Source organism: Ictidomys tridecemlineatus, chromosome 9 (genome assembly GCF_052094955.1).
Source record: "Ictidomys tridecemlineatus isolate mIctTri1 chromosome 9, mIctTri1.hap1, whole genome shotgun sequence".
Lineage (NCBI taxonomy): Eukaryota > Metazoa > Chordata > Mammalia > Rodentia > Sciuridae > Ictidomys > Ictidomys tridecemlineatus.
In genome coordinates this window covers 11,420,368-11,446,868 of record NC_135485.1, presented here as the reverse complement: position 1 = coordinate 11,446,868, position 26,501 = coordinate 11,420,368, and the positions used below count along the sequence as shown (strand labels likewise).

Genomic DNA, 26,501 nt, shown 5'->3' with positions numbered 1-26,501 from the left:
TGGAAAGAGATGGTGCCTCCTGTGGTCCTCTGCAGACTGGGGAATGGACTGAAAGTCAGGAAGGCTAGAGTTGCAGACTGCCAGGTGCTTTTTTAGGAAATCACTTCACCTCATGCACAGAATTGCAGGTCTTCAGGTCCCAAAACTGAGTCCAGGGAGTAGAATAACTCAGAGATATAGAGCAATGGCTCTAAAAGCATGCCTGGCATGAGCCCTTGAATAGTAGTTCTGCTAACCAGGAGTTACTTGCTTGTCTCTCAGAGTGTCTGTGTATTTATCTGCAAGATGGGACAAGAGAATACTTGTTTCACAATGCTGTTGACGGGCTAAAAGGGTGCAAGCATGTGAAGTATTAAGCATTGGTTCTTGACACTTGTAAAAATGTTCAGGTAACAGTGACTACTGTGCCTATCATGACCACCATCACTGTCACCGTCACCATAATCAACTCATCACCACCATCACCATCACCACCATCATCACCATAATAATCACCATTGTCATCACCATCACTGTCACCATCATCATAACTATCACCATCACCATAATCAACTCATCATTATCACCACTGTCACCATCACCATCACCATCATCACCATTATCACCATCATCATCACCATCGTCACCATCGTCACTATTATCCTATTATTTGTGCAGTGCAGTGGCAGCATCAGTGGTGTCAAAAAACCTAATGTCCAATGGTTAGTAAAAAGCAGATCTTAGGTCATCATGGCAATGAGTTCAGTCTGAGGCCTTAAGAATCTCTTTCTGCCTGCTGGAAATCCATGTGATTTAACATTTCAGGTCAGAAGACCCCTAAAGATTGGGATTTTGAGAACACAATTTGTTTCTGCCTCTATTATTGTGAGGGCCATTAGCACTCAGCACTGGGGTTATGCTGAAGAAGTATTTTGCTTCTGCACAGCATCTCTGACTTTGAGGTGTATTTAACCTATTGATTTCTTTCATCCCTTGGTAGAGAAACATGGCGCCTTTGCACATGGCTATGTTTCAGGTGGACGTGGTTTTGTCTAGAGCTTGCTTCCCAGCCCTGCCTCTGGGAATCTGTTTCTTCTTCTCTCCTTCTATACCTCCTATGTGGAAAGATGACCTGTAAGCCCAGGTGCCCCATGTTTCCAGCAAGCTGGCCCTCCCAGATGAGCGCTGTGATTTACACACCACACACAACCTACACTGGCTCTCCTCAATGCTCCTTGTATCAAAGGGAGTAGAAGTGACGAACATTTGGCCACAGAAGGAATGAAAAACCCTGATAAGCCATGCTGTCGGGCACTGGCTCTACTTCAGTAGGTATTGATTCACTGGGAAGAGGGTGCTGGAAAAAGGTTGGGGCACTTAAGTCACTGAAGAAGTGTATTTTCATAAGGTAGATTATTATTCCCATTTTACAGGTGATTATGTTAAACACAGTGTTTAAGTGAATTGCCAAAGTCATTCTCCAGGTACATGGCAGAGCTGGGATTCATAGCCAGGTCTGAGACAGAAGCCTGTTCTCTTAATCATCATGCTGTCCCACGGGAGGGTGGCCAAGTTCCAAGGCAGCCTGTACTTAGTGTGTCCATTAATGAATAATGAGGGACGATTGGAGTGGAGTGACATGGGAGAAGACACAGAAGAACAGTGATGTGACCAGAGCAAACGGATGGTGGTGGGCCTTATGGACGATTCTGAAGACATTTCCTTTTTACTTTAGATTGGCCATGAAGCTATTGAGGAGCTTGGAGTATCAGAGACATGATCTGCATTTTGAAGCCCTGTATTTTAGCTTTTCTTATCTTCCTCCTAATAACAAATGGCATTTATCAAATGCCTCCTGCATGCATTATTCTGCACAGTTCCTATGTGTACTTTCTTATTAATTATTAAACCAAATTTGTGAGATGGGAATTATCAACCCAAATTTACAGTTGAGGATACTGAGGCTTAAGGAGATTCAGTAATTTGTCAAAGATCACATAGCTCAAAAAATAGCATTATCAAGTTTTAATCTTTTCTGTTTGATTCTGCAACTAGTGTTCTCTTCCTTTCCCATCTCCGTAGCTTCCTTATCTGCTAGAGGTTTTTCTGTCCTGATTCATGGACCTGGTTCCAAATAGTCCACATAGTATTGAAAAGGAGGTTGCCCAGAACTGGGTTGATGCTTCTGTATCAAGTTCATCAACACCAGAGGCAGGGGACTTCTGTTGGGGCAATGTAGCCTGCTCCCTCATTCGATGGGGGAGGTGGTGTAGACATCAATGGGAATCAAGAAAATTAAAAAACCTGCAAGCTGGTTACTTCTAGTTCCAAGCTTGTGTGTGCTTGGTTGTTTAATCTTATGCACCAGCCCTCATCTCAACTGTCATCAAGGGTGTTGGCCGTTTTGTGTTTTCCTGTCTAACTTCCCTTCACCCTTCAAGAGGACAAGGTCAGTGTTTGTTTCATTTCTTGATGTATCCCCACCATCCCGCGGAGCATGGTTTGATACAAGTAGAAGCCAATGACTGTTTGTCGAATATAAAATAATAGTAGCTAGCCACCGAGGGGTGTTTCTCCATTCCAAGTGTATTACATGCATTGTCATTTAATCGTCACTGCTATTTAAGGGCAGATATAACACTGTCCCCATCCCATCTTACAGTTTAGGGAACAGGCTAGCAAGGCTTAGCAACTTGCTGTGGATCACACAGATACATGGATAGCAGAGTTAGCCCAGGTGTCAGTGTGGATAGAGAATTAGAGGAAATAGCTCACGTCTAAGGGCCCTTGCAGTTCTAAATTTTAGCCTGGAGAACCTGACCTCGGAGCACTGTTCTTTCCTCCCTGTTTCCTTGTCTCCCTATAACTCAGAATATGATGATTTCAGGACCAATATATGGTTTTCATGAAGCTCACTCTATTTCTTTCTTGTGTTCCCTTTTCGGGGAAACATGGTGGAACGAATGGGTTAGGCTGGCCGCCTAGCGGTGGGGGGCAGAGCGCTGGAGGGAGCTTCTCAGCAGAACTTGGCTCAGGGCGCCTGGGATTTGAACTTGTACATGGCTGGTGGCTCTCCTGGGCTGCTCTGATGAGCAATGGTTATGCAATTTGCTTTCCCTCCCTAAGTGCACCGCAGGATGCCCGATCATCTCGAAATCGCTCTCATTTAAGAATCTATCCTTTTGGAAGCAAATGTGTTAACTGAAACTTTTTATGGCTTTATGGGAAACAAAATGCACTTCTTAAGCATGGGCGGCCCAGACTGTGTCTGCCACTCTGTTTCCCTCCCACTCTGTCATCCACAGTGGTGATGGAAGTTAAGCAGGGCTTTGGCGTTAGCCCCACCTGCCACCTTACTCTGTCCTCTAGGGAAGATTTGAAGGACTTGAGGGTAATTAACTGGGGGAGAAAGGAAGGCAGAGATCGCCTTGGCTGTGTGAGGTTTCTTTGTTTAAAATTTATTTATTTCCTTTTTCTTTCTCCCTCCACATTTTTTTTAGGACCCTCAGGTGTTCAACCAGCCCTAATGCTGGCTAGTCAAGGGGAATAGGGCAAGTTAATCAAGTTAATTTCCCCTGTCTCTGTTATGACCCTCTTGTTGACTGAACAGTTGACTGAATATAAAGGCCAGGAATGTTACCCAAGGATTTCAGGTTTTGTTCACTTGTTTTAGGTGGTAGGCAAAGTCCCGGCCATTCTTGACTACTATTATTCCAGTAGTAAAGATTAGGTTAGAAATTATTTTGACTTTTTTTTTAAATTTTATTTTCCAAACCACATAATGTTTTCTCCTCTTTCTTGAAATGCTTTTGAGAATATGGCTTCATTTCCATTTGCTTTAGGAGAATTTATTTACTTGGTGTCTCTCTCTCTCTATTTTTTTTTTGAGTATATTGTGCTGTCCTGGGCACCAGGATTAGACTACAGTTGGTACCCTCATGCAACTAAAATTTTTGAACAGGAGATACACCATCAATACATAAGCAACTAGAATTAAAAAATGTTCTTCCTGATAACAATCTGTGTGAGGAAAGTGGACTGAGACCACACAGAGGAGAGGTGACTCCTTTCAGATAGTGGTGGTTCAACAAGGCCACCTGAGGAGGTGATATTTAGGTTGCCTGAAGAATGAGCAGGTGCGAGCCAGGGGAAAACACTGTATTTGTACATCAATGAAAACAAATGTGTTTCTCTCCAGATCCCAATCACCTGTTTTCCCTCCTCCTCACAGTCATCATTTCTGTGTTAGAAATTTCAAAATTCTTGGTTCAATTCAGATAGCACTTCCTGAGAACATTCCATGTGTCTTCGGTTGTAGTAAATGCATTATTATCTTTTAATTTAATATATAAATAACTCTGTATGGTGGGAATTAACATCAGCAAGACAATGGCTGCTTGGAAGGTCAAGCAGCGAGCGACTTATCTACAGGGAAATGTCTAACAAAGGCTCGTGCATGGATTTGAACTCTGGGCTATTGGATCCTTACATCTCTCATCTGTTTACTTGACTCCACTTTCTGAATCCTCCTGGCATCTCTGGGATCAGGGTTTCCTAGAGGTGGCTGGGGTCCTCTCTATTTAGGAGGCCAGTTAACTCTGTGACTCCGGTCCTTCCTCTGTGCTTCAGGGACTTTGGTTCCCATCACTAGTCGGAACAAAGATGCTAGCCCAACTCTGATTTGAAAAAAGGCTCAGGAGAAGGTGACTGGAATAGGAAAACCATAGATCAGGATCTGGGTTGAGGGTGGAGAGTGGGCAGCCAGTGGGGAAAGACTGGGATTTCGAGGGTCACATGGAAACGGGAGTAGGGGTGATTTGTGGCAGCTTCTTCAGCCACCCTGAGCACTTCAGAATGAGTCTTCATGGGGCTTCTCTGAGGGGGCCACCCCTCTGGGAATGTGGCTGGGTGGGACACAGACTAGACTGTTGAATTAGAAAATAAAGCCAGAGTGATTTGAGTATCAACTCTCAGCCGAGGGAGGCAGAAGCACGGACAGCTTGGGTCTTTAAGTCATAGTGGTGGAAAAGCTGATTAAAACGGCCACCAGGACACTATACACCCACCTACTTAACAGGGAGCATCTCCAAAATTCCATGTTGTGGTTCAGAACCTCAGGCCAGGTAGTCAAGGGCCAGCGACTCTGTGCCTGGCTCTCTCTGCCTCCCATCACAGGGCGGTTCCCTTCTCTCCCTGTCTCCCCTCTGAATTTCCCGTGGGCAGGGATCAGATTGAATCCATCAATGTTTCCGCAGCACCCACCAAACGTTGAAAGGATGAGCAGATTAAGTAAATACTTCTTGACTCAAGCAGTCTTTCCAAAGACCCAGAAACCTCGAACAGCCCGCCATTTTATTTACTCTCTGTTGGTGTTATTAAGCACCACTCCATGTCAGCCACTGCACCAGGGGTTGGGGACACAGTGCTAAACAAATGAAAGAACAAATTCCTGCTTTCTCAAAGCTTATTTTCTAGCAGAGAGGCTAAACCAACAAAGGCAGGGATGCATTAATGGCATAGGTAACTTTGCATAGTGACAGGTGTCCAGAAGAAAAGAAAACAGAATAATGTGCAGAAGCTGTCTCTCCGGTTAGATGGTGCTAGGAAAGGCTTCTAGCCAGGACAAGACACTGCAGTTGAGACTTGAATAATAAGGACACATCTTCAAATATGAAGGGCAAGCTACACGGGCAGGGAACAGATAGCAGTGAGACCCCAAAGCGGAAGTGTTAGTATGGGGTATTTGGAAACAGCAAGAAAGCTCCTGAGACAGGCACAAGGGACTGAGAGGACGGGCTGATGTCAGTGAGGCAAATTGGTCCTGTTCCTCCTCTTCTGAGCCGGATGAGTTCCAAGCCCTAGGAGGGTGACTGACATGTTTCTCCTGTTAGGAATGTTGCTTAAATTAAAATTACATTAGATGTTTATGGCTGGCAAGGGGAGCCCCGTGGTGCATCAAATCTCGCCCAGGAACGGGCCGTGTTCTCACCAGGGCCAAAGAGAGCAAAGCCAGACTTTCGCGCTCTCTCCTCATTAAATTCCAGGCCCAGTGGCCTCCCATGGAGGCTGTCCTCACTTGGTGCACTCACGCCCGCCCTTTACTTTGTTTAAAGCTTGATTTTCTCTGTGTTTTAGTGAAAAAGCCAGGCCACACTGACTTTTGGAAGCCACATCTCGGGCTGATATTAACCACATGTCCCTGGTACTAGCTTGTCAGTGGTTCTGTGTCCTGCCGTTTGGTGGCAGGGATATGAGAAGTGACCTCTTATTACAAAGTTGTCTTGTTCGTCCTTGCATTTTTGAAATCTTAGACGTCTCTAATTGCTTCCTTGTGACCAAAACGCTTCTTGATTAGAATTCTATAGAAAATAGGGTTTGCTTTATGAAATAGCATTTATGAAAGGATACGAGTGGTCTTTGGTTTCCTCCTCCCTAGCTTCAGCTCTCTCTCTCTCTCTTTTTTTTTTTTTTGTAGTTTTAATTTGTTGCCATGTATAATCATTTGCTTCTTGCTGGAATTGCTCTCCAAGCTTCTGCAATCATGTATTATAATTCCCTTTATTACTTCTGAATCACTTTTAGCCTTCAGTTAAGAGGGCTGGACCAGAATCAGATGAAACCAAATTAGTATCTGTTTTTCATGGTGCACGGATGCTGAAGCCATGTTTTCTTTTGCTTGCTAACTTTTCGGTGGCTTGGGGAAGGAGATTGAAAATAACCAATACCTGCTCTCATGTAAATTGCTGTGTCCTAGGTGAGGGGAATGGGTATATGTAATCCTCATTTTACAGGTGAGGAGAAGGACTTTCCTTCTTAGAGAAATGAAATGACTTGTCCAAGGTCAACCATGTGGAGCATGTCAGAGCTGCAGAGCCAGCCAGGCCTCCTGGAAATTCAACGCCATCTCTCTGCCTGACTGCCTTATGTAATATGATTTTCTAACATGTACACAAACAAGGGGAAAAAAAAAGCTACTTGTGAGATGTTGGAACAAAGCAAATAACATCTAGCGGAATGTTTTAGTGAGTCCCTTGCTGCACACTATTGATAATTAATGCCTCTTCTCTACCTGGAGGAAAAGTAGTTCTATTTTTACTTAATAGAGAGAACAGTAACATACTAGTGCTTAGGCATGTACCTTGGTATTAGTCAGATTTCTCCAGGGAGACAGAACAGAAGACATCTCTATTATGAGGAATTGGCATGTGCTGTTATGGAGGCTGGTAAGGCCCAAGAGTGACAGGGTGAGTCAGCAAGCTCGAGACCCAGAAGAGCCAGAGGTCCAAGATCCAGGAGATCCTGGACTCCAAGGGCAGGGAGTCCAGGGCAGGGAGAGGCTGGTGTTCAAGTTCCAGCAGTCAGAAGGGTTGACATATACCATTAACAATTGTCCATCCTAATGGCCAAAATTTGAATGTTGCCTTCTTATTCACTAGTGAAGTGGCCTTGATCTAACTATTTAACCCTTTTAAACCTTACTTTCTTCATCTGTAAATTGGAAATATTAGTATTTACTTAGTATGAATGTCGCAAGAATCAAATAAAGACACTTTTGTACAGTACCTGATATACTGCCTGGTCCAGAGAAAGCTGTTATTACTGTTATTATTTTCACAATATTGTGATAATAATAAGTACAGGAATATATAGGCAATGCTTTTGTACGTGTGTGCTATATATTATTTGTTGCATATTTTGAGTCAAAAGATTTTTTTTTTATTTTGGCAAATGGAAATTTTATTCAAAACATAAGCACCATGAACTCTAGGTAGGGCAAAGGGGAAAAGGAGAGGGAGAGGAAGGGAGGGGGCATAGGGGTAGGAAAGACAGTGGAATGGGATGGTCATCATTACCTTAAGTACCTATGAAGATACGAAGGATGTGACTACTTTGTGCACAACCAGAGATATGAAATATTGTGCTCTAAATGTGTAATATGAATTGTAATACATTTTGCTGTCATATATAACAAATTAAAATTTTAAAAAATGAATGCACAAATGTGAAAAAATAAAATAATTATTTCAATAAAAAATAAAATAAAATAAAAGCACCACCCCTGGAAGTTCAAAGGTTTCTCTGCAGATTATGACTTCGGAACTTGCTTACTGGGGACTGGTTTAAGCTCCTTGAGCCTGGGCTTTTTTGTTACATAAAATTACCTGTTGACCTCAGAGGCTTAGTGTAAGGATGGAACAAGAACAGAAGATGCTGTATGTGGTCTTGCGTCACATCTACTCCTGCCAGCAGACATTGACCAGGTGATACGGGGCATTCCTGGCTCTGGCATTCTGAGTTGAGCAGGGCAGAGTTGCCCACAGTGGAGGAGCCGCCATTGCATGAGGTGATGGTGGTGGTGGTGAGCGGGCTGCACGAGGACAGGGAAGGGAGGCTGGACGGGCTTCCTAGGTGGAAGGACTGTGTGGGCGATGCATGGCTTATGAAGAGGCAGCCTATTTGCTATTTGTGGTGTGTGACTCTGTGTGTGTGTGTGTGTGTGTGTGTGTGTGTGTGTGTGTTGAGTAAGGTGTGGCTTGATCGCCCTCAGAGGTGACAGCTGATTGTTCTAAGGGACATTCTCAGGATGGCCTGAGAGTTTACTTGCAAGTATGAGACACTAAGTATTTAAGCCTGCAGATCCTTGACACTGGTTTCAAGTCACATATTTGCTGATGGGGGGTCTGAGGTCCAGGTGTGCCAGCGTGTGCCGCAGAAGTAGAGATACCAGGTGTTGCAAGCCCAGGAAAGAGTGGTCTGGTGCTGGGGATGGTCAGGGCAAGGTCAAGGTTGAATACAAAAGCTACGTCACTCATCCCAGCTAAAGTTCAATCATCATGAAGACTATTTGTTTGGTGTAAACTTCTTGCAGGAGGAAATCCCACTCAGTCAGGCACTGGTGAGCTTCCAAGAGAAAGGCAAGAAAGATGAGTTTAAACTTGTTTACGGAGAGTGCTGTTGATTAAGACGAGTTCCTCAGGGTGCTGCGTTCTAGGCCCGGCTCTCAGTACTCTGCACGAATCATGCCGATCCATCCTCACGACTGGAAATAGATGGGAGTGTGTTTCCATTTTATAGATGGGAAAGGCAAGGCCTTCCGTCTCCTCTGTCTGTGAGTCCTACATGGAAGTCCAAGTCCCAGTGCTTCACCAGGCTCAACTGCCGTCTGCTCCCTCTGGACTCCAGTCCTTGTGCCAGACGTCTTTTATTTTAGACAGCTTTTTCGCTGCTCTGACCAAAAGGCCCCCTAATAACAATTTTAGAGGAGGGAAAGTATACTTGGGACTCACTTTATCTAAGATCTCAGTCCATAGAGGGCCAACTATTGTAATATGCCCAGGTGAGGCAGACATCATGGTGGATGGGTGAGGTGGAGGAAAGAACTGGGAACATGGCACCAGGAAGCAGAGAAAGAGAGCTCTGCTTATCACAGACAGGTGAGCTCTGCTCACCTGCAAAGGCAGGCCCCCGGGGACCTACCTCGGCCACCACACCCTACCCGCCTGCAGTTACACCTCAGTCACTCCCTAGCAGGGGGTTAATTCACTGCTGGGGTTTAGGCTCTCATAATCCAATCATTTTACCTCTGAGAGTTCTTGCATTGTCTTACACATGAGCTTTTGGGGGACACCCCACTTCCAAACCACAACATCTTCCTTTCAGTCCCTTAAAGCACCCAGGTCTTGCTCAGGGCTATTGCACTTGCTCTTTTCCTGACCTCCACCCATCAATCTCTCTGTGCCTCAGCTCTCCATTTAAATGTCCCTTCATAGGCCCATGTGGGCCCGTGTCATCTTTCCCACCACAGTGTCCTTTTTCCTCACGTCACTCATCCCAGCTAAAGTTCAATCATCATGTGGACTATTTGTTTGGTGTAAGCTTCTTGCAGGAGGAAGCTGGACCAGTTTATCTTTACCCTCCAGGGCCTTCACGGAACCTTCTAGATCTTTACACAGCTCCCCTTTACTCTAAAGCAGTGATGCTCAACCTGGAACAATTCTACACCCCTCAGAGGACATCTGGCAATGTCTGGAGACATCTTTGGTTGTCACAGTTGAGGGGAGTGCTACCTCCCACAATCCACAGCTTGGCCTCCCATAAGACAGAGCTATTCAGCTCAAAATACGGAGAATCTGCGGTGGGGTGCGGGAGGCCCTGCTCTAAGGAAGCATCCAGTAATGCCTCCCAGAGCTGCTCACCCCAAACCCCACTCTCCTTCCCACCCGAGGTCTCATGCCCTGGTTCTTGGTTTACTGCTTCCCCTGTGCAAGGATCTCTACCTAGTAAATGGCGAATTTTACTCACTTGCTTAAAGTGTCACTGGTCACCACTGGTCACCCACTCCATTGGGCTTGTAAGCTGGGTGAGGTCAGAGGCTGGTGAGCCTCTCTTCTCTGCTTTCTCAGTGGTGCCTCGGCCCATGCGTGGTGCCTTGCGGGTGCTCGGTACGCATTAGCTGAATGTGGGAATAAACTCAAGAGTCCTGGTGAAGGCCACCCGTCCACCACTGGGGCTGAGATGTTGGCATCCCTGTCCCCTGTGGGTTATCGTTGAACCTTGAAAGGTGATAAAATGAGAACTCTATTCTTGTGCCGTTGGTGGTAATATTGTCTCCACTTTAGCTCTCAGGTCTTCCAGAAATGTTGTTATTGAAGACAAGGTGGGGGGCAGGCTCTCTCAGTGAACAATGAACTCCTGTTGCAGTGCTCTGGCAAGAGCCTTTGTACAAAGGCTAGGAATGTCCCTTATTTTTGACAGAAGGGGAAACTGAGGCCCAAACATAGCCTCGAAGGACATTTTGAAGAACTGCAATTCTTTATTTTATATTTGCTTGGGGTGACACAGCGAAGACATGCTAGGATCAGAATTACAGCCCAGTTTGCTGAGTCCCAAGGAAATGGAAGGGGAGTCAAAAATCCTGCGTGTCTACATGTGGAGGCTCTCCTAAGCTCTCCTCTGTCTTGCGAGTTGTGATGTCTGGCTGACAAGGAACAAATGAAACAGCTCAGCACGAGATGTGGATCAGCCCGACCCACGCGTAAGGGTCGGGGGACGTTCAGACAACAGAGTGCTTTGGCTCCGGGAGAAATGCACTAGAGACTCCTTTGGTGGCCACTGCTTTCTCCCAGACAGGCCCTGGGTAAGGCTTCATGTATACAGTAAGCATCAAAGCACACTCCTCAAGCAGTCTGTATTCTCAGTCTAATGGGGGACATAGAGGATAAGGACTTATTTTTAATCCAATGGCGGGAGAGACACTGTCAATGTCAGTGTTGGGTCAACAGCGTTAGGACCCTGCTCATCAGGCCACACATTTTCTGAGAATAGGATGCCCATCTTGGGCATCTTCTATGTCGTCTGACATTGGTACCCACAACCGCTGTGGCCTTGGACTTTGTCTACCTCTTCCTAACAGTGCCCTTTATTGGCTGTGTACTCTGACTCGGTCAGTGGCCACTATCAACTAGTTTGACCAACACAGTGAAGGGGGACACCCATTTTACAGATGATGAAGTAGAGACACACAGAGTTGGTAATTTATATGAGATCATAAAGGAAGTATGTGGCAGACCATGCGTCTGGACGTTCCTCATAAATAGAAGCGTACAATGTATGGTCTTTCTGTCTTGCTTCAGGTTCCCTACACACATAGCACTCATTAGAATCTCATGCCTTTCTTTTTTTCTTTTTTTTTTTTTTTTTGGTGCTGGGGATTGAACTCACGGCCTTGTGCATGCAAGGCAAGCACCCTACCATTGCTTATCGTATACCATTATATGGGTTTTAAAAATAAATCTTCACCATTTGATGGATATCTGGATTGTTCACATTTCTTGACTCTGAGGAATAATGAAGCTATGAACATTTAGGCACATGCATGTAGGACCTTTATTACTGGTGGGCATTTCCTCCATTCTCTCTCTCTCTCTCTCTCTCTCTCTCTCTCTCTCTCTCTCTCTCACACACACACACACACACACACACACACACACACACAGGCACACACACACACACACACACACACACACACACACACACACTCACACACCAGTTAAAAGGACTGAGTTCTGGAACCAGATTACATTAGTTTGAACACTGACTCCAACATGTACTAGCTAAACAACCCTGAGAAAATTTGGTAACCTTTCTGAGCTTTGAGTTTGTCACGTGTAAAATTAGGAAAGTAATAACACCTCCTTGATATTGTTGTTCAGAAGCCTGAAATAGATGATGCACAGTGTTCGGTTCATAATTAAACACACAATGGATCTGTGCCAGGTCAACAACAGAAATACGAAGAACCCAAGAGAGAGAAAGTCTCCACCCATGGAACTCAGACTCTAATTGCTAAGACATGAAAATGTAATCAATGGGCATAGTCTAAAATAAAAAAAAAAATTGTGGTACTGTAAGAATAGTTACCATAAGGCTCATAATCCATTTTAAATGGATTTTAAAATCCATTTAAAAAAATTTTTTTAACAAATCAAGTATCACAGTTCCGAACATGGAGGCATCTCTGTAGCCTGGGAGACCTGAGTGCTTTCAGGATGTGGGCAAGGCTGGGATGGAAGCCTTAAAGAATTGGCAGAGGGTGGCAGGAAGGAGTGGAAGGATGCAGGTGACAGAAACAGTGCAACTCAAGGAATGGGGAGGACAGAGAGAAGCTAACAGGTTGCACGATGGACAGGAAAGAGCTGGGTGATGTGTGGGTTTGTGTGCTGGGGTTTGGCAGACTGTGCCCTGGTTCTTTAAGACACTGGCAAGAAGCAGCACTCATATGTGAGGATCCCTCCCTGTTTCCTCACATCTCCAACAACATGTGGTTTTATTCAATTAAAAAAAATGACACTAAGAATGCAATGACTTAATTTCCCTTTTCTTAATTATGAATGAAACAGAATTTCTTTTCATAGCTTTTTTTTTTTTTTTAAATTTTCAGGTACCCAGATTGAACATAGGGACACTCAGTCACTGAGACACATCTCCAGCCCTATTTTGTATTTTATTTAGATACAGAGTCTCACTGAGTTGCTTAGTGCCTCGCGGTTGCTGAGGCTGGCTTTGAACTCGTGATCCTCCTGTCTCAGCCTCCCAAACTGCTGGAATTACAGACAATGTTTTCATACCTTTATTGACCAATTGGTTGATTTTCTAAGACTGTTACTGTTTCACATCTGTGGCTTTTTTTATACTAGAACTATATTGATTTACAGCAGCTTGTTATTTATGCTAGGTGCTAATCCTCTCCCAGGTTGTCCTCTGTACTACAACATTGTAGACAATGTTTTAAGTCTTCTGAAATGTTTGTATTTTGATAAGTTTACTTCTCATGTGATTCATCTTCTCGGCCTGTTTACAAACTTTCCCCACTGATCTGAGATCCTAAAGAAAGGTATTCTCTCCTCTTTTCTTCTAGTAGTTTGAAAATCTTGGTTTTCTTTATTGATGTTTAATTTGTCCAGAACTTATGTTTGATTATGTGAGATATAATGTACCTATTTGTCTTTTCCACGTGAAACGCCAGTTGTCCCAACACTCCTTATCAAATAAGTCACCTCCGCAGTGCTCCATGGCATTCTCGTTTCCCAGGCCTGCCTCTGTCACCTGTCCCCTGTTCTGTCCTGCTTCTCGGAGTGTCCTGACCTTCTTCTTCATTTTACATTATAATGTAAAAGTGCTTTTGTGTTGTTATAGACCATGCGTAAACATGATTTTTTAAAAAATCCCCTTTTCTCTCTAGTGGACATACAGTGTCTTGAATCATTCCTCCGTCGTAGGATAAGCACATTGTTCCTAGCTTTTTGTTTTTTGCCTATTGTGAACGCTCCCGTGGTGAATAATTTTTGCGTATAAAGCATTTACATATTTTTGGATTATGTCCTTTGGATGCATTCCCAGAAATAGAATTACTGAGTCAAAGGGCATGAATATTTTTAATGCTTTTAATTCATGGCATGTATTTATTTTTAAAAATTAAAGTGAATAAAGATTCTGGTAAGTTCCTGGTATCTCCGGGCTGTGCCAAGTCTGGGTCTGGGATAGAAAAGGCTGCGCGCCCTGTGGAAGCCCAAGAGGGAGATTAATGTGGTCTCCTCGACAGATTTATCTTTTCTTATTTTTCATTTGTTTAATGCACTTTTTTGTCTATTCATTTATTCAGGCAGTCATTTATTAAGCACCTATGTATGCTTCACAGTCAGGCAGGAAGTAGGTGCTTGTGCTCCCAGTGAACGCGGTTTCCTAGTGGAGGAGACAACCAGGGAACTAACAGGACCCAGGGAGTGGTCTGGGCTTCCCTGGAGGAAGACAGAGTCTGGTGTGGTGGCTTGTGGGCTTCTGTAGATTGCATGGTCTGAGGTGACACGGAAGCTGAGACTTGAATGACAACAGGGAGAAAGCCACACCACTAAAGGAAAGGCACCCACCCGTAGGGGGACAACAGCTGGTCCAAACACCCTGGTAGGGGACACTAGCTAGTGGCAGAGCAAAGGGTGGCCCTGGGACAGGAGGCAGGGCCCCGGGGCAAGAGCCTAGATCTCTGAGCTGTGCTGGGAGTGAAGGGAAGTGAGCCCAACGTGAGGCCAAGTACGGGGGCACAGGCAGTGGGCCCCCACAGCGGGTCCTAGGAGGAGGATACAATCTAACTGCTGTGGCTAAAAGACCAGCTTGAGTGTTCTGTAGGGCCCTGGGGTGCTGGCAGGGAGATGCATTAGGAAGTAACCACCTCTGTCCAGGCTGCAGTCACTGGGGAGGAGAGAGGGGGTGGTGGGGGAGGAGAGAGAGAGTGATGGGGGAGGGAGAGAGGGGGTGGTGGGGGAGGAGAGAGGGGGTGGTGGGGGAGGAGAGAGGGGGTGGTGGGGGAGGAGAGGGGGTGGTGGGGGAGGAGAGAGGGGATGATGGGGGAGGGAGAGAGGGGATGATGGGGGAGGAGAGAGGGGGTGGTGGGGAGGGAGAGAAGCCTGGAAGGATTTCCACTGGAGGGTTGGAGGGCTATTTGTGGGATTCGCTGCTAGGTTGGAGGTGTAGGGTTAGGGAAAAAGAAGAATTAAGCATATGTCCAAAAATGTTGGCCTGAACAACTGGAAAACTACAATCACTTTATTGAGATGGAAAAGACTGGGGAGAAAAGGTAGGGTGGGGGAGGTGGAGGGACTGGCTCTGACCACCTCAAGTCTGAGACCCCAGTTTGGTTAAGAAGTCGGGTCAGTGAGGCAGCTGGAGCCACAGTTCTGGAGTCCTGGGGAAAATCTGGGCGCTCTGATAGACTTGGGTGTGGCTGGCACATGACAGAGGACTTCAATCTCCTGGCAAACAGATGTGTAAACAGAAGACAATGGAAACAGTCAACCTTCAAGAGGATATGTTGAGTTTCCTTTATTTATCTTTGTGAACCAGAATCTTTTTTTCGTTTTATCCAAGAAGAAAAGGAAAAAAAAAACCTTGCTTTCTTTTCCAGTGGCTTCCTAAGGCCTCTGTCCTGCAAGATCCTCCCACTTTTACTGATGAATTATTTCTGTCATTTGATCAACTATTCAGATGAAATCGGGTGGGCCAGAAAAACAAGCTTTTGCATCTTGCTAGTTTTCCCAGAAATGTTCTGTTGTCTGCTGCTTTTATGTTGGAATGGAAAATTTGTGCCTGATTTCATGTTGAGTTTTTCTTGAGATATATGAGCTGCTACCTCATGGCAGGACCCTGCCTCCCAGGACCTCTCACGCCCTAATAGTGTGATGTCATCTGAGGCACGCTGCCCCTTGCCACAGAACTGTCACCAAGGAGACCTGTGCACCTAGGGTTAATGCCTTGCTTCGTCACTGCCCAAGTGGCTTAGCATAAGGCCCCTTGTGTATTATATTTGATATGTCAGAGTCATGTTTCCATGTTTGAGTATAAGGTAGGAAATTTAATAATACGAAATAACATGAAAAAGACCACTCTTCTTTCACACCAGAATACTCCAAATTAGAACAGTGAGTGGAACTTTGTGGATGGAAACCAAAGTGCAGGAATGAGAGAGGATGTCAATGTCAATGTTGCCACTTACCTAGTCTGTGACTTTGGGCTCATTTCTTAATCTCCTTGGGTCTCAGTTTCCCCTGTTCAAATCAGGATAATAAAAGTAGTGACCCGAGATGGATAATGTGAGGACTAAAAACAATACAAACAAAATATATATATAATGGAGTAATTATTTGCTGCCCACTTGCCACGTATTAGGTGCTGTGTGAGCAAAATGTACCAGATTTAAGTATAGATCTTATGAAGCTGATAGGAATCCGAACTCAGGAGGAAAAATTATTATGTCATTACAGCTATGATAAGTACAGTGCAACAGGCTCAATTTGGGGGTGTATGTGTGTCATTATTTTTAGATGATTCTAGTAGCCCTTCTCTTTGGAATGTTCACAATTAACTGATGACTTGGTGGGTCAGAGATGGAGATGAAAACACATGAATTTACCAGGTGTTGGGGGTCACAGGTGTGTCTTTTGCTGAAGAGCTCAGTCTGCAGATGCCAAGTCTTGTCTTTCTGCCATTTTAATATTCTCCTTTCCCAGGGCCAAATCCTCCTGTTCTAGGGAGCAGGAGGCAGCAGTGTTGTCTAGAGGGAAGCCTTGAATTGTTACTGAAGCCCTCAAAGGCTCTGCCAATGACACAATCTACTCTGTTGGTTATAGGCCATTTTAGGATTCTCTTTTAAGATGATAACTAATGTTTACTGTTAAATAAAATGTAATTTAGCTAAGAACCAACAAAATCAAAGTTAAGAATTAGAGAAGGAAAATTCAGTCTATGGGACATGAGACTTTTAAAAAATTATCCTGTCTGTGCCTGTTACATGCCTTTGCGGTTATGAGAGGGCAAGAGCAAGTGGTCCTACTCCGTTACTTCTAATTCTGTGTCTCCATCTGGAATTCCCCGGGGGTGGTGGGAAGCCTTGCTGTGGCTGTGTGTTCAGGAGGGGGAGCCCCAAACATTGAGCACTCTTGAGCACTTTGAGCACACTTAGCATCAATTGAATGCTGGGACAGCTAAGATGTTTTGAAGGATATTGTTTTGGATAACGGAACATCATCGTGGGTGGTTAGATAGAGTCCAAACTCAGGAACCAGCGTCCCTGAACTTGAATTCTGCACTTGAATTCTTCCTCCACATCTGATGGCTCTGCAGTCTTATGCTGGTGTTGAACTTCCTTTGTTTTCTCATCTGTAAGATGAGGTTGATAACAGAACTTCTCTCTTGGGGTCACTGTGAGGTTTAGGGAGTTACAGTCACAGGGTTGGGAACACTGGCCGGTCCACAGTAAGCACCATGTGACTGTTGACTGTTGGTGTTAATTGTGGCTGATTCAGAATAAACATGTTTCACATACAGGCACCCAGGTTTGGAGAAAAGGTGACTAGAGATTAAGGAAGCAAGAGGACTCATAAAACACGACAGGAAGTACAGCATAAACACCACCTGCACCTCCTTCGTTGTGAGGGGGACTCCGTGAGAAGCAGAAGGCAAGGGATTTGGGATCTTTTTTGTGTCCTGCTTCCATCCGTGCATGTGGCAGGCAAAGTGACGCAGGAAAGGCAGGTGGGGCTAAGGCTCTTCTCCTCTGTCACTTGAGGCACATTTCCTCTTTCTTCAGTGTCTTCTGAGAATTTAGCTGAGGTGTGCAAAGTGAGAGTGACCACACAGCAAGACACAAGTCAGTCGAGTCTTACCTGTGCGTGTGTGTACAAGGGGGTGGTCTAGTAAGATGAGATATTTGCATTTTCTAGAACCAAAGGACACTGAAGCACATCAAGGTCCTGCCCATTTTGGACCTTTTCGTAATACCCTCAACTTTGACCTATTTAAGTTTATTTTAATTAAACACACACACACACACACACACACATACACACACACACACACAGGTTTTGAAGGAATAGATGCTGTAAGATGGTTCATTCTTTGGAGGGGGTGTATGTGTATCATGTGACAAATGGTTGCCATGGTAATTTCTCATTATTGTTGAATTGAAAAATAATTACTCTGGCAAAAATCCCACGTAACCTGTCACTGCTTAAGTTAAAGATGCCGGGGGGCAGCCCCTGCGCCAGAATCCTGTTTTTGGTGGAGAAGGACAGGGCTGGGACAGGGTAGAATCTGGGACAGAAGCAAAGTGCTTTTGTGGATTTTTAAATATAATTAAGACTCTTCTGCCATTTGACATGAGTGTATCCCTCATCCTGATGTATGATTTGGCTGCCAGTGCAACTCAGGTTCACCTGAGATGAGTACAAAAGGACCAAGGGTTTTAGTCACAGAAATGCATATAGGGAACTATTGAGAATGGAGAAGGTTCAAAAGTCTTTCTACCTAATTAAAATATACAAGAATGGTAGGCAACACTGCCCGTGTTCAGGCTGAGTTAATTTCACGATATTTACCTGAAAGTCACTGCATGCTATTGTTACCTTCCAGCTTTGGGGAAAGAACTCACTTTTCACTTATTAATATTCGCTAAGCACTAACCATTTGTGGTTCAGACAAGAAACACGCAGCAAGGACTGGAAGTGCCCGTCCTTTGGGAAAAGCAAGTCCTGGATCCAAAGCTGTCTGGCAGGTGTGCAGTGCTGGAATGCACAAGAATTGGGCACGGGGTCTGGAGCCTGCTCTCCCATGGGTCACTGGAGGCCCATGGAGAACCTGTGCGTCCTTTCTCTATCAGCGTCAGGAAGTAATCCTCGTTTCTGTTAATGCTGGCCCAATGTACACTTCTCCTTTAAGAGAATGATAGGCCAACTGTATCCCCCTCCTCATTATTATTGCATTGCTGTCTTCTTTGGACTTGGAGAGGCTCACTCTCCTGGCAGAGCTGGTCTCTGTTTTGTTATCACGCTTCTCCTACCACCACATCCCACTGGGAAAACCAAGCTTGGACGGAGGGACCTGTGCGTCGGTCAGACCAGAAGTCCAGGATCCTCTAGTGAAGTAATCCAACCAGACGGGTGTGTGTGCTCCACACCTATGGCCACTTAAGTGCACGCCTGGAACTCTTGCACAGATACACAAAGAGATGCTGCCCGGGTTCTTAGGGCAGCATTGCCGTCGTGGCAAAAATTAGAAACAAGAGACCATTAGTAGCACAATGTTACATAAAACATATTTCCTTCATTCCGTGCATTACTACGCAGCTTACACAGGAGAGGAGAGGCTTGTGAATGTAAAATGGACAGGGCTCTAAATACAATGCTGGAGCTGCTGTGCTAGCCTGGGTCGGCTCCCTAGCTCCACACAAATGAATAAGTAAATAAATCAAGTACAAATAAAAACAATGTTGAGTTAAACAATCATGTTCAAGGAAGAAAACATTATATATTATATCATTTGAATAAATTATTAAAAACAAAGTAGAATTATATATAATGGAATCAGATACATATATAATTTATATATTATATATACATTAAAAAATATATATATATGTAAATTAAAAGATGGGCTAGGAAGATCCATGGGGTCTGAGGAAGACAGAGAGAAATATACTGTAGGGTATTGGTATCCAGGCTTTAGTTTTATTTATGACTTTTAATTCCTTTTTAAAAAGGAAATTAAGATACCATTTCAATAACGGTTAATTCCGGGTAATGGGCCATGGGTCTTTCCCTACTATCCTCAGCTCTCTATTTTTTGAAAGCAAATAAAGTAAAGCCTGGCTTAGTTAAGAGACAGTGGAGCGTGTTTGTGTGCTAGAAAGATCCCCACCCAAAAGCTGGCTCTGTGAATGGCAGAGACTTTAAATTTTTTGTCTCAACATGAATTTCTGAGCATCACAGATGGAGAGAGACAGCCACAGCTTGACCTAGAGGCTTCGCTTGAACGTTGTCCTGGTCCCCTGCCACTGAGCTTCCACTTCTCCGGTTCCTACAGCATGAGGGGTGTTCAGTAGTTTTTCCTGCTCCTCTCTTGGATGCTAGTTTATAGGTGGAAATTCTGGCGAGGACAGAGAGACTCTTAATGCCCTGTCCCTGTCCATAAGGCATCTGGTCGGCCACGGCATTCGGAACTGTGGATAAGTGGATATCACAAGTGCTGATTTGGTTATAATTAAATAAGAACTCCACTTGGGAATAGCGGGCACGCTTCCCCAGCGCAGGAGACGGCAGAAGAGGGCCCTTGAAGTGGTTTCAGCATTTGCTGGACTCTTTAGGCCCCAAGAATGATGTACTAAGGGCAGGAAGGCAGGAAGCAGTTCCCCAGGAGCGCTTGGCTGGGAAAGGTGAGCAGAGGAGGCTCCTTGGCCACACAGGGGCCCAGCTGGGAGGGGACTTGGGACCCTGACTGTGCTGGTTCCTTTCTAGTATGGGAAGAATGATCTTTCCCTGGACTAAATCTTTCTTAGGATGTATACAGCAAGTGTTTATTTCCCGTCTGCCAGCAGCAGATGTATGTGCCCACCCCACACCTGGATCAGGGCCCCAGGCTCCCCGCTGGGTTTTAAGGGATGTGCCACAGCCTTCACTCAGAATTCCCAAAGTTGATCTCGACTGACGGGTCAGTCTTCAAACATCTCCTGGTGAATTTCCAAGTTCCCTGATTTCAGGTCATTAGTTGCCTGTGTACAGTGAGTGGACAGCCACACCTGCTCTCCCTCCAGACCTGGGAGGGGAACCCAGGTGTAGTGAGTTCTTGTCTGAGAACAGCTGGGATAACTTTACTTATGCAACTTCCTGAATTTGGCCACACTCCTGATCTCACAGAACTGTGGACTCACTCCGTGGGTCTTCCATTTTCCAATGATGTTGGGCCAAAGTTTACAATCAAGAGGTGGAACTACTAGCCTGGACACAGAACTGCTGGATTTTAACCAGCACTCTTCCTTTCACACTTCCGTTGCCCTCTTCCTTCCTCACTTGGAGATGAGAAGAGTCCTGCAGCCCCTTTCTTGCATTCTGCATGGAAGAACTCAGCTCCATCTGTCTGGGTTGCTAGATCCCCTACAGGGATTCTGATCTGATTCAGCCAGGTCCTGGTGGCTGCATTTCAGTCACTTCTTAAAGCCCTGGCCTCTTTATTATGCAAATTTATTCTACAAAGTTGTGTTAACTGATCCCAACTGCTGTATCCCAGGCAGCAAAATGGAAGGGAAAGGTGTTCAGAGAGGAGGCTTATTATTAGGAAAACCATGTGACCACAACAAAGGGCTGGGACCCAGGAAAGGCTGGAGGAGAAAATTACCTATAGAGGATGCTCCTTGGACCAGTGCTGGCTGACTGCTTCCTCCAGCTCTTGGGTACCACTCTGCTGTTCAACCTAAGGTACAAAATCACTTTTTAAGCAGAATTATTTGGAAAAGAAAGCATCCACTGGAGTCAAGCTAGTATGCAAACTTTATCACCATTTGCTTGCTGCCTGGTCTTGTTTGAGTAGCTTAACTTTTTGGAAATTCAGACATAATAATGAACACTAATAGATGACATTTATTGGTCAGCTACTATGTGCTGGACTTTCTTAATCCACACAGTCCACAGTCATTATTATTACAGTTACCAAATAAGCAAACAGATGCAAAGCAATTAGGGGAATTGAATCAGGTCGTCCAGCGAGTAAGATGCAGAATTCATATATTCATGTCAATGTACCTCAGAAATTAGGAACTGGGATTCTCACTAAGGCTGATGACTTTGCTCCTTGATAGCAATTAGGGCAGTTGTGAATCTAAGATGGTGCAATAGAGGCAAAGCACTTACAAGTGCTGGTTATGGGTACTATCATTAACCTTGGGGCCCTCAAATGTAGCTTCCGTTATATGCAGTCTGCCAGGACTGGCCTGGTCTCAACATTTAGTCATTTTCTCTTCAAGCTGTACTCCCTTTGTTCCTTTTCTACCTGGACATTTGTCCTCTCATAGCTCAGGACTAAAAGCCTCGTATTGGGTGGGGGGCCATAAGGGAGGTTGACATAAATTATAACTTGGACACATTGTGAAGAACTGTTATGCCAGTTCAAAGTCACCAGCCAAGAGACGCCGTGCAGTCGGCAGTTAAGATCCCTGGACAACTTCGTACAGTGAGCTTCCCGAGCTAGGTTTGTGATGGGACCATAAGGAATTCCATTCATTCCTTCAACCAGAAAACATCATTTTGCCTACCTGTTCTGTGCCTTGCATTAAAAATTAAAAATGACATTTTTATTTGGGGGATGTTCTTCTAATTTTTTATCAAAGTCAGTTATTTCCGTGTGTGTATCCTCCCTGACAACCTTTCCTGAGATGCCCACTCCCCCCATGTTCTGTTGCTGTCTATTGAATCCAATGACAATGACATCTCTTCTGGGATCATGACGCCTGGTGCCACTTGTGCTGGGCTCACTTACCTCTGCCCTGTGCGACCTCATGGCTGCTCAGGGACAGTTCTTGTGCCTCGTTTTAGCCAGAGTTGTCTTTTCTCCCAGCAGCCCTCTGGTCAGCCGGGGTTCCCGTGGGTTTTGCCTTTCATGGGCTCATTTTCCAGGGGAAATGCCAGAGACCAAGAGTCGACTATAGGAGATGGAGGTGGAGCCCTGATCTGGTGGCGGCTGGTGGCTGCCGCTCTCTGATGCCAGGCAGAGGGGAGTTTGCAGGTTTCACTCAGGCTGTCCCCAGCACGGTAGAGAGATGCTGTGGCTAAGTAAGCGGGTTGCCAACAGTCACAAGGACAGGAAAAGCACTTCATTTACAGATTGTTTTGTAAAGTTTATTTTTGATGCAGTTCTTTAGAATATGGGGTGTCTCCGGCCCTCGAAATGACATTAGAGATGGTAGACGGAGGCAGGGAAAGGAAGTCTTGCCGATCTTCACAATGCTCCGTGGAGTCTCATGGGACGTCAGTACCCGCCGAATCCTCTTGCCCACTTGCCAGATGGTTATTATTACTGTTGTCATCAACTGCCAATAAGAAAATGTGCTCAGGAATTAAAATAAGTCTCTCAAGTTCAAGTGGCTGGGAAGAGGCAGCACTGGTGGGTGTGGGGAGGTGACTCCCATCAGGGATATAGTAGCACCAGACTCTCTTTCCTGCATGGGCTCTGGTGACACATCTGTACAAGAAACAAGGAATTCAGGGAAAACACCAACCTGAGATAAAAATATTCCCTCTGGCTCTTGGTTCCTTCTTTTTGAAACCTAACTGCCACCTCCCAACGACTGTCGGGGGAAATGTGGCAGAACCAGGCAGGGGCTGCTCTGGGATGTTCTGTGTCTGAGATTAAGTTCCATCTCTGCCGTTCCTTAGCTGAGTGGGCTTGAGTAAAGTACGTTCACCACCTAAGTTCTAGTTTCTGCAGTTGCAAAGTAGGAATAATCCTGTGAGCAGCTCCGTTCGTTCATTGAAGTACTTTATTGAGTATCCCGTGGGCTAGACACCATCCTGGGGGCTGGTACAGGGAGCAGGGAGCAAAGCCAAGGCCCTGCTCACAAGAAGCTTATGTTTGTGTTGGAGGGAAAATAAAATTGGAAACAGGGTAGCAGTGTGGATTAAGTAGGAAAATATACAGAATACAGAATAGTGTGTGGTATGTGGCGACTCCTTTTCCATATGGGAAGCAATTCGAAGTCAAATAAACCAAAGCACCCAGTCTCCCAGACAAGGTTGCTTTGCGTAACTGATTCCTCCACTTCCAAGCTCACTGATTTTTCTAACAGCTCCCACAGTTTACACAGCATTGAGCTCGTGGGCTGTGACCTCACACATGTAGCGGGGCTGCCTGCCTGTTGCTCATTTGACTGTCTTCTGCTAGTGGACTTTTAGCTCTTTAGGAAAGGGACTGAACCCTCTTGCAGCTGTGTATTCTAAGTCCCTGAATATAGTAAGTGCTCAATAAAAACTTTGTTTTTTTTGAAAGGAGAAAAGGGGGTGGTTTGTAGGTGGATCCATGCACTGTTCTCGGGTGGTTTTATATTTACATTGTTCTTACAGAGGCAAGCATTGGCTTCTGATGTGGCTGTTGGGAAGAAGCCAGAGAGAGACACACAAACGTTCATTTGTCTGAGCTTCTCCCTTTCTGGAGGAGAGGGCAGCATCCATCTTCCATGGTTCCTTAATTATCCTTGCTGGGACAGAAGGCTCATTCCTGTGGCCTGCCAGGGACAACGACTTAATGTTGTCATAAGCAGAACAACTTCATGGGCAGCAGAGAGGCCTGCTGTATCTTGGCCAGGGCCCCAGTGGAGGCGACAAATGAGTGGGGAGTGGCCATCCCCTGTCTGTCCCCCCCTCCCAGCTGACAGGCAGCAGGGAAGCACGTTGTCCTCAGTTCTGGCACCAACCAGCAACTCCCTGGAGAAGGACTGTGCCTAAGAATCTGGGGGCAGATGGAGCCCTAGACACAGGGTGGGTTTGGGGTGCAAGTTCTCCTCTCCCCGGTTGCAGGAGGCCCCCCTTTCCCCCCATGGATACTAGCAGTGGTTCTCAATGCCTTAAGGTGGACCAAAGTGTTTTCTGGATGAGCCAGAGAATCACTCAACCCAAACCAAACTCAGCCCAGGCGGACAGCCTGCCTGCTGCCCGACCTCTCAGTTTTTAATAATTGTTGTCATACGATGTCTTGTTGCTATTTTATCGTAAAAATGGTGGTTGCCTGTTATCTTCAGCAATCTTCAAGCTCAGTCCACATGCATGTGCCCGTGGCTTGTGCGCAAACTCGTCTGTCCGTCTCTCTGTCCACCCATCTGTGTGGCGATACCTTTATCTTTTATAGAAATAGCTGCATAGAGTAAAGCATCCCTTTTTGGTTAAATTACTTTTAAAAATGATCCCTGTTAGTTAGGTTGAAATGTTGTGTTTTCTTTTTGTAGAAATGGGTTCTTCAGAGAGCAGAGAGGGAGAGGGGAAAAAAAAACAACAACCCTCATATATTTTACATTAAATGCAAGCTAGTTTGTTAAAAAACATCACATTGTGTTCCTTAGGATATTTATTAAATCTCCCCAAATATATCCTCAAGAATTAATTTTCATTGCGTTGGTTTTAGCTGGCTTATTGAATTGGGATTCGGTCCCATTTGAGGCAATTAATTTGAAGAGTGACCACGCAGCCGCCACCCTCGCCCGCACACCCACGCACATATGCCAAGCCCCAAGCCTGCAGCCACTGGGCTTTTCTTTCTCTTCCTCTTTCTTGTCCTCTTTGAGCTATTTTACGCTCTCGCCTGTTAAATAAATGATCTGTCTCTTTGCAGGATAGTGACAACCTCTGGTGGGACGCGTTTGCCACTGAATTTTTTGAAGATGACGCCACATTAACCCTTTCATTTTGTTTGGAAGATGGACCAAAGCGATACAGTAAGAAAGAAGTTTATTTTTCTAATATTCTTTTTGCACCTGTAAGGAAACCACAGGGGTCTTCGGAGAGTAGTGCCGCGCTGACAGGCTGACAGCAACACCCTGGTCCTGACAGGACTCTCGCTTCCCGTCAAGACACTGTCACCCGGTGGCAGTGCGTCGGTGCTCAGAGATGTCCTTCGAGGCTTAGACTGTTTGGGCACTGGCCTGTTTAGAGAGTGGAGCCCATATGAACCGAGCCACCCAGTAATAAGTGGGAGCGCAGGGACGGAAAGTTCTCATGCGTCTCTTCTCTGCGACCCTCTTTTACCCCTGATGGCTCTCACTTGACACCCCATGTTCTGCTTGTGAAGGTTTCTTAAAAAAAAAAAAAAAAAAAAAAAAAGGCCTTACCAACACTGTATCAGCCACATCCTTCTAATTCCCTTTTATCAATTATCTCAGGTATTTATTGGGTATTTATGTGACCAGTGCTATCTTTTCTTGGAGAAGGCGGGAGGCCACAGCTGCTTTAGAACCTACAGTTTGGGATTGGTGTTGACAGAATTATAGTTCCTTGTCTTTCCTGCGAGTGATAACTCTGTAAAGATCCTCAAATCACAGCCTGTGGCACCTTGGGTAGCAGCTGATCTGTCCTGATTAGGTTCAGCCAGCTTGTCAGAAATCAGATTTGCTAGTTGTGCTATCAGACCAAGAGGCATAGACACATCAACACAAAAGCAATTAATGTCCGGTTAGATCAGAGAGAGATGTGTTTTCAGAAATCAGTGTTGCACATGTATGAAAGGCTCTGACAGAGAGGAAAACATTCCCACTGTCACAAACACTGAGATGACAGACCTGCCTCTGGCGTGAGCCAGTCAATCCAGAATGTCTGGCAATTGATAGGTAATAGGGCTCTTGATAAACATGATTAAAAATTCCAAGAGTTGCTAAGTCTATTTCAAAGTCACTAGGTTTATATATACATACATATATATATTTACATTAAATATATGTAAATATATATCTCTATATATTTAATTTACAGATACCATATATATATATATATATATAATTTGAGGGATTCTTAGCTTAGTACTACTGGATCTTTTCATGCTTACCTGATTACTTATGCTAATACATGCAGGTAGTGATTTTACAACAGTGACCAAGGAGGTAGAGCAGGCCACCAGGGACTTGCCACTCGATCAAAACTTGTCGCTGGAAGCATCTCTTTAGATTT

The 26,501-nt window shown here is 45.0% G+C and overlaps 1 protein-coding gene across 10 annotated transcripts in view; it reads left to right on the top strand.

The window, feature by feature from the left end:
- The window catches only part of Ldb2 (LIM domain binding 2), a 339,478-nt gene that overhangs the window by 105,019 nt on the left and 207,958 nt on the right, over positions 1 to 26,501 (top strand). For all 10 annotated transcript variants that reach the window (XM_040292605.2, XM_005318947.5, XM_005318948.5 and 7 more), the window contains exon 2: positions 25,174 to 25,276. In XM_040292605.2, the coding sequence (XP_040148539.1) occupies positions 25,174 to 25,276 (103 nt within the window). The remainder of the gene's footprint in view (positions 1 to 25,173; positions 25,277 to 26,501) is intronic.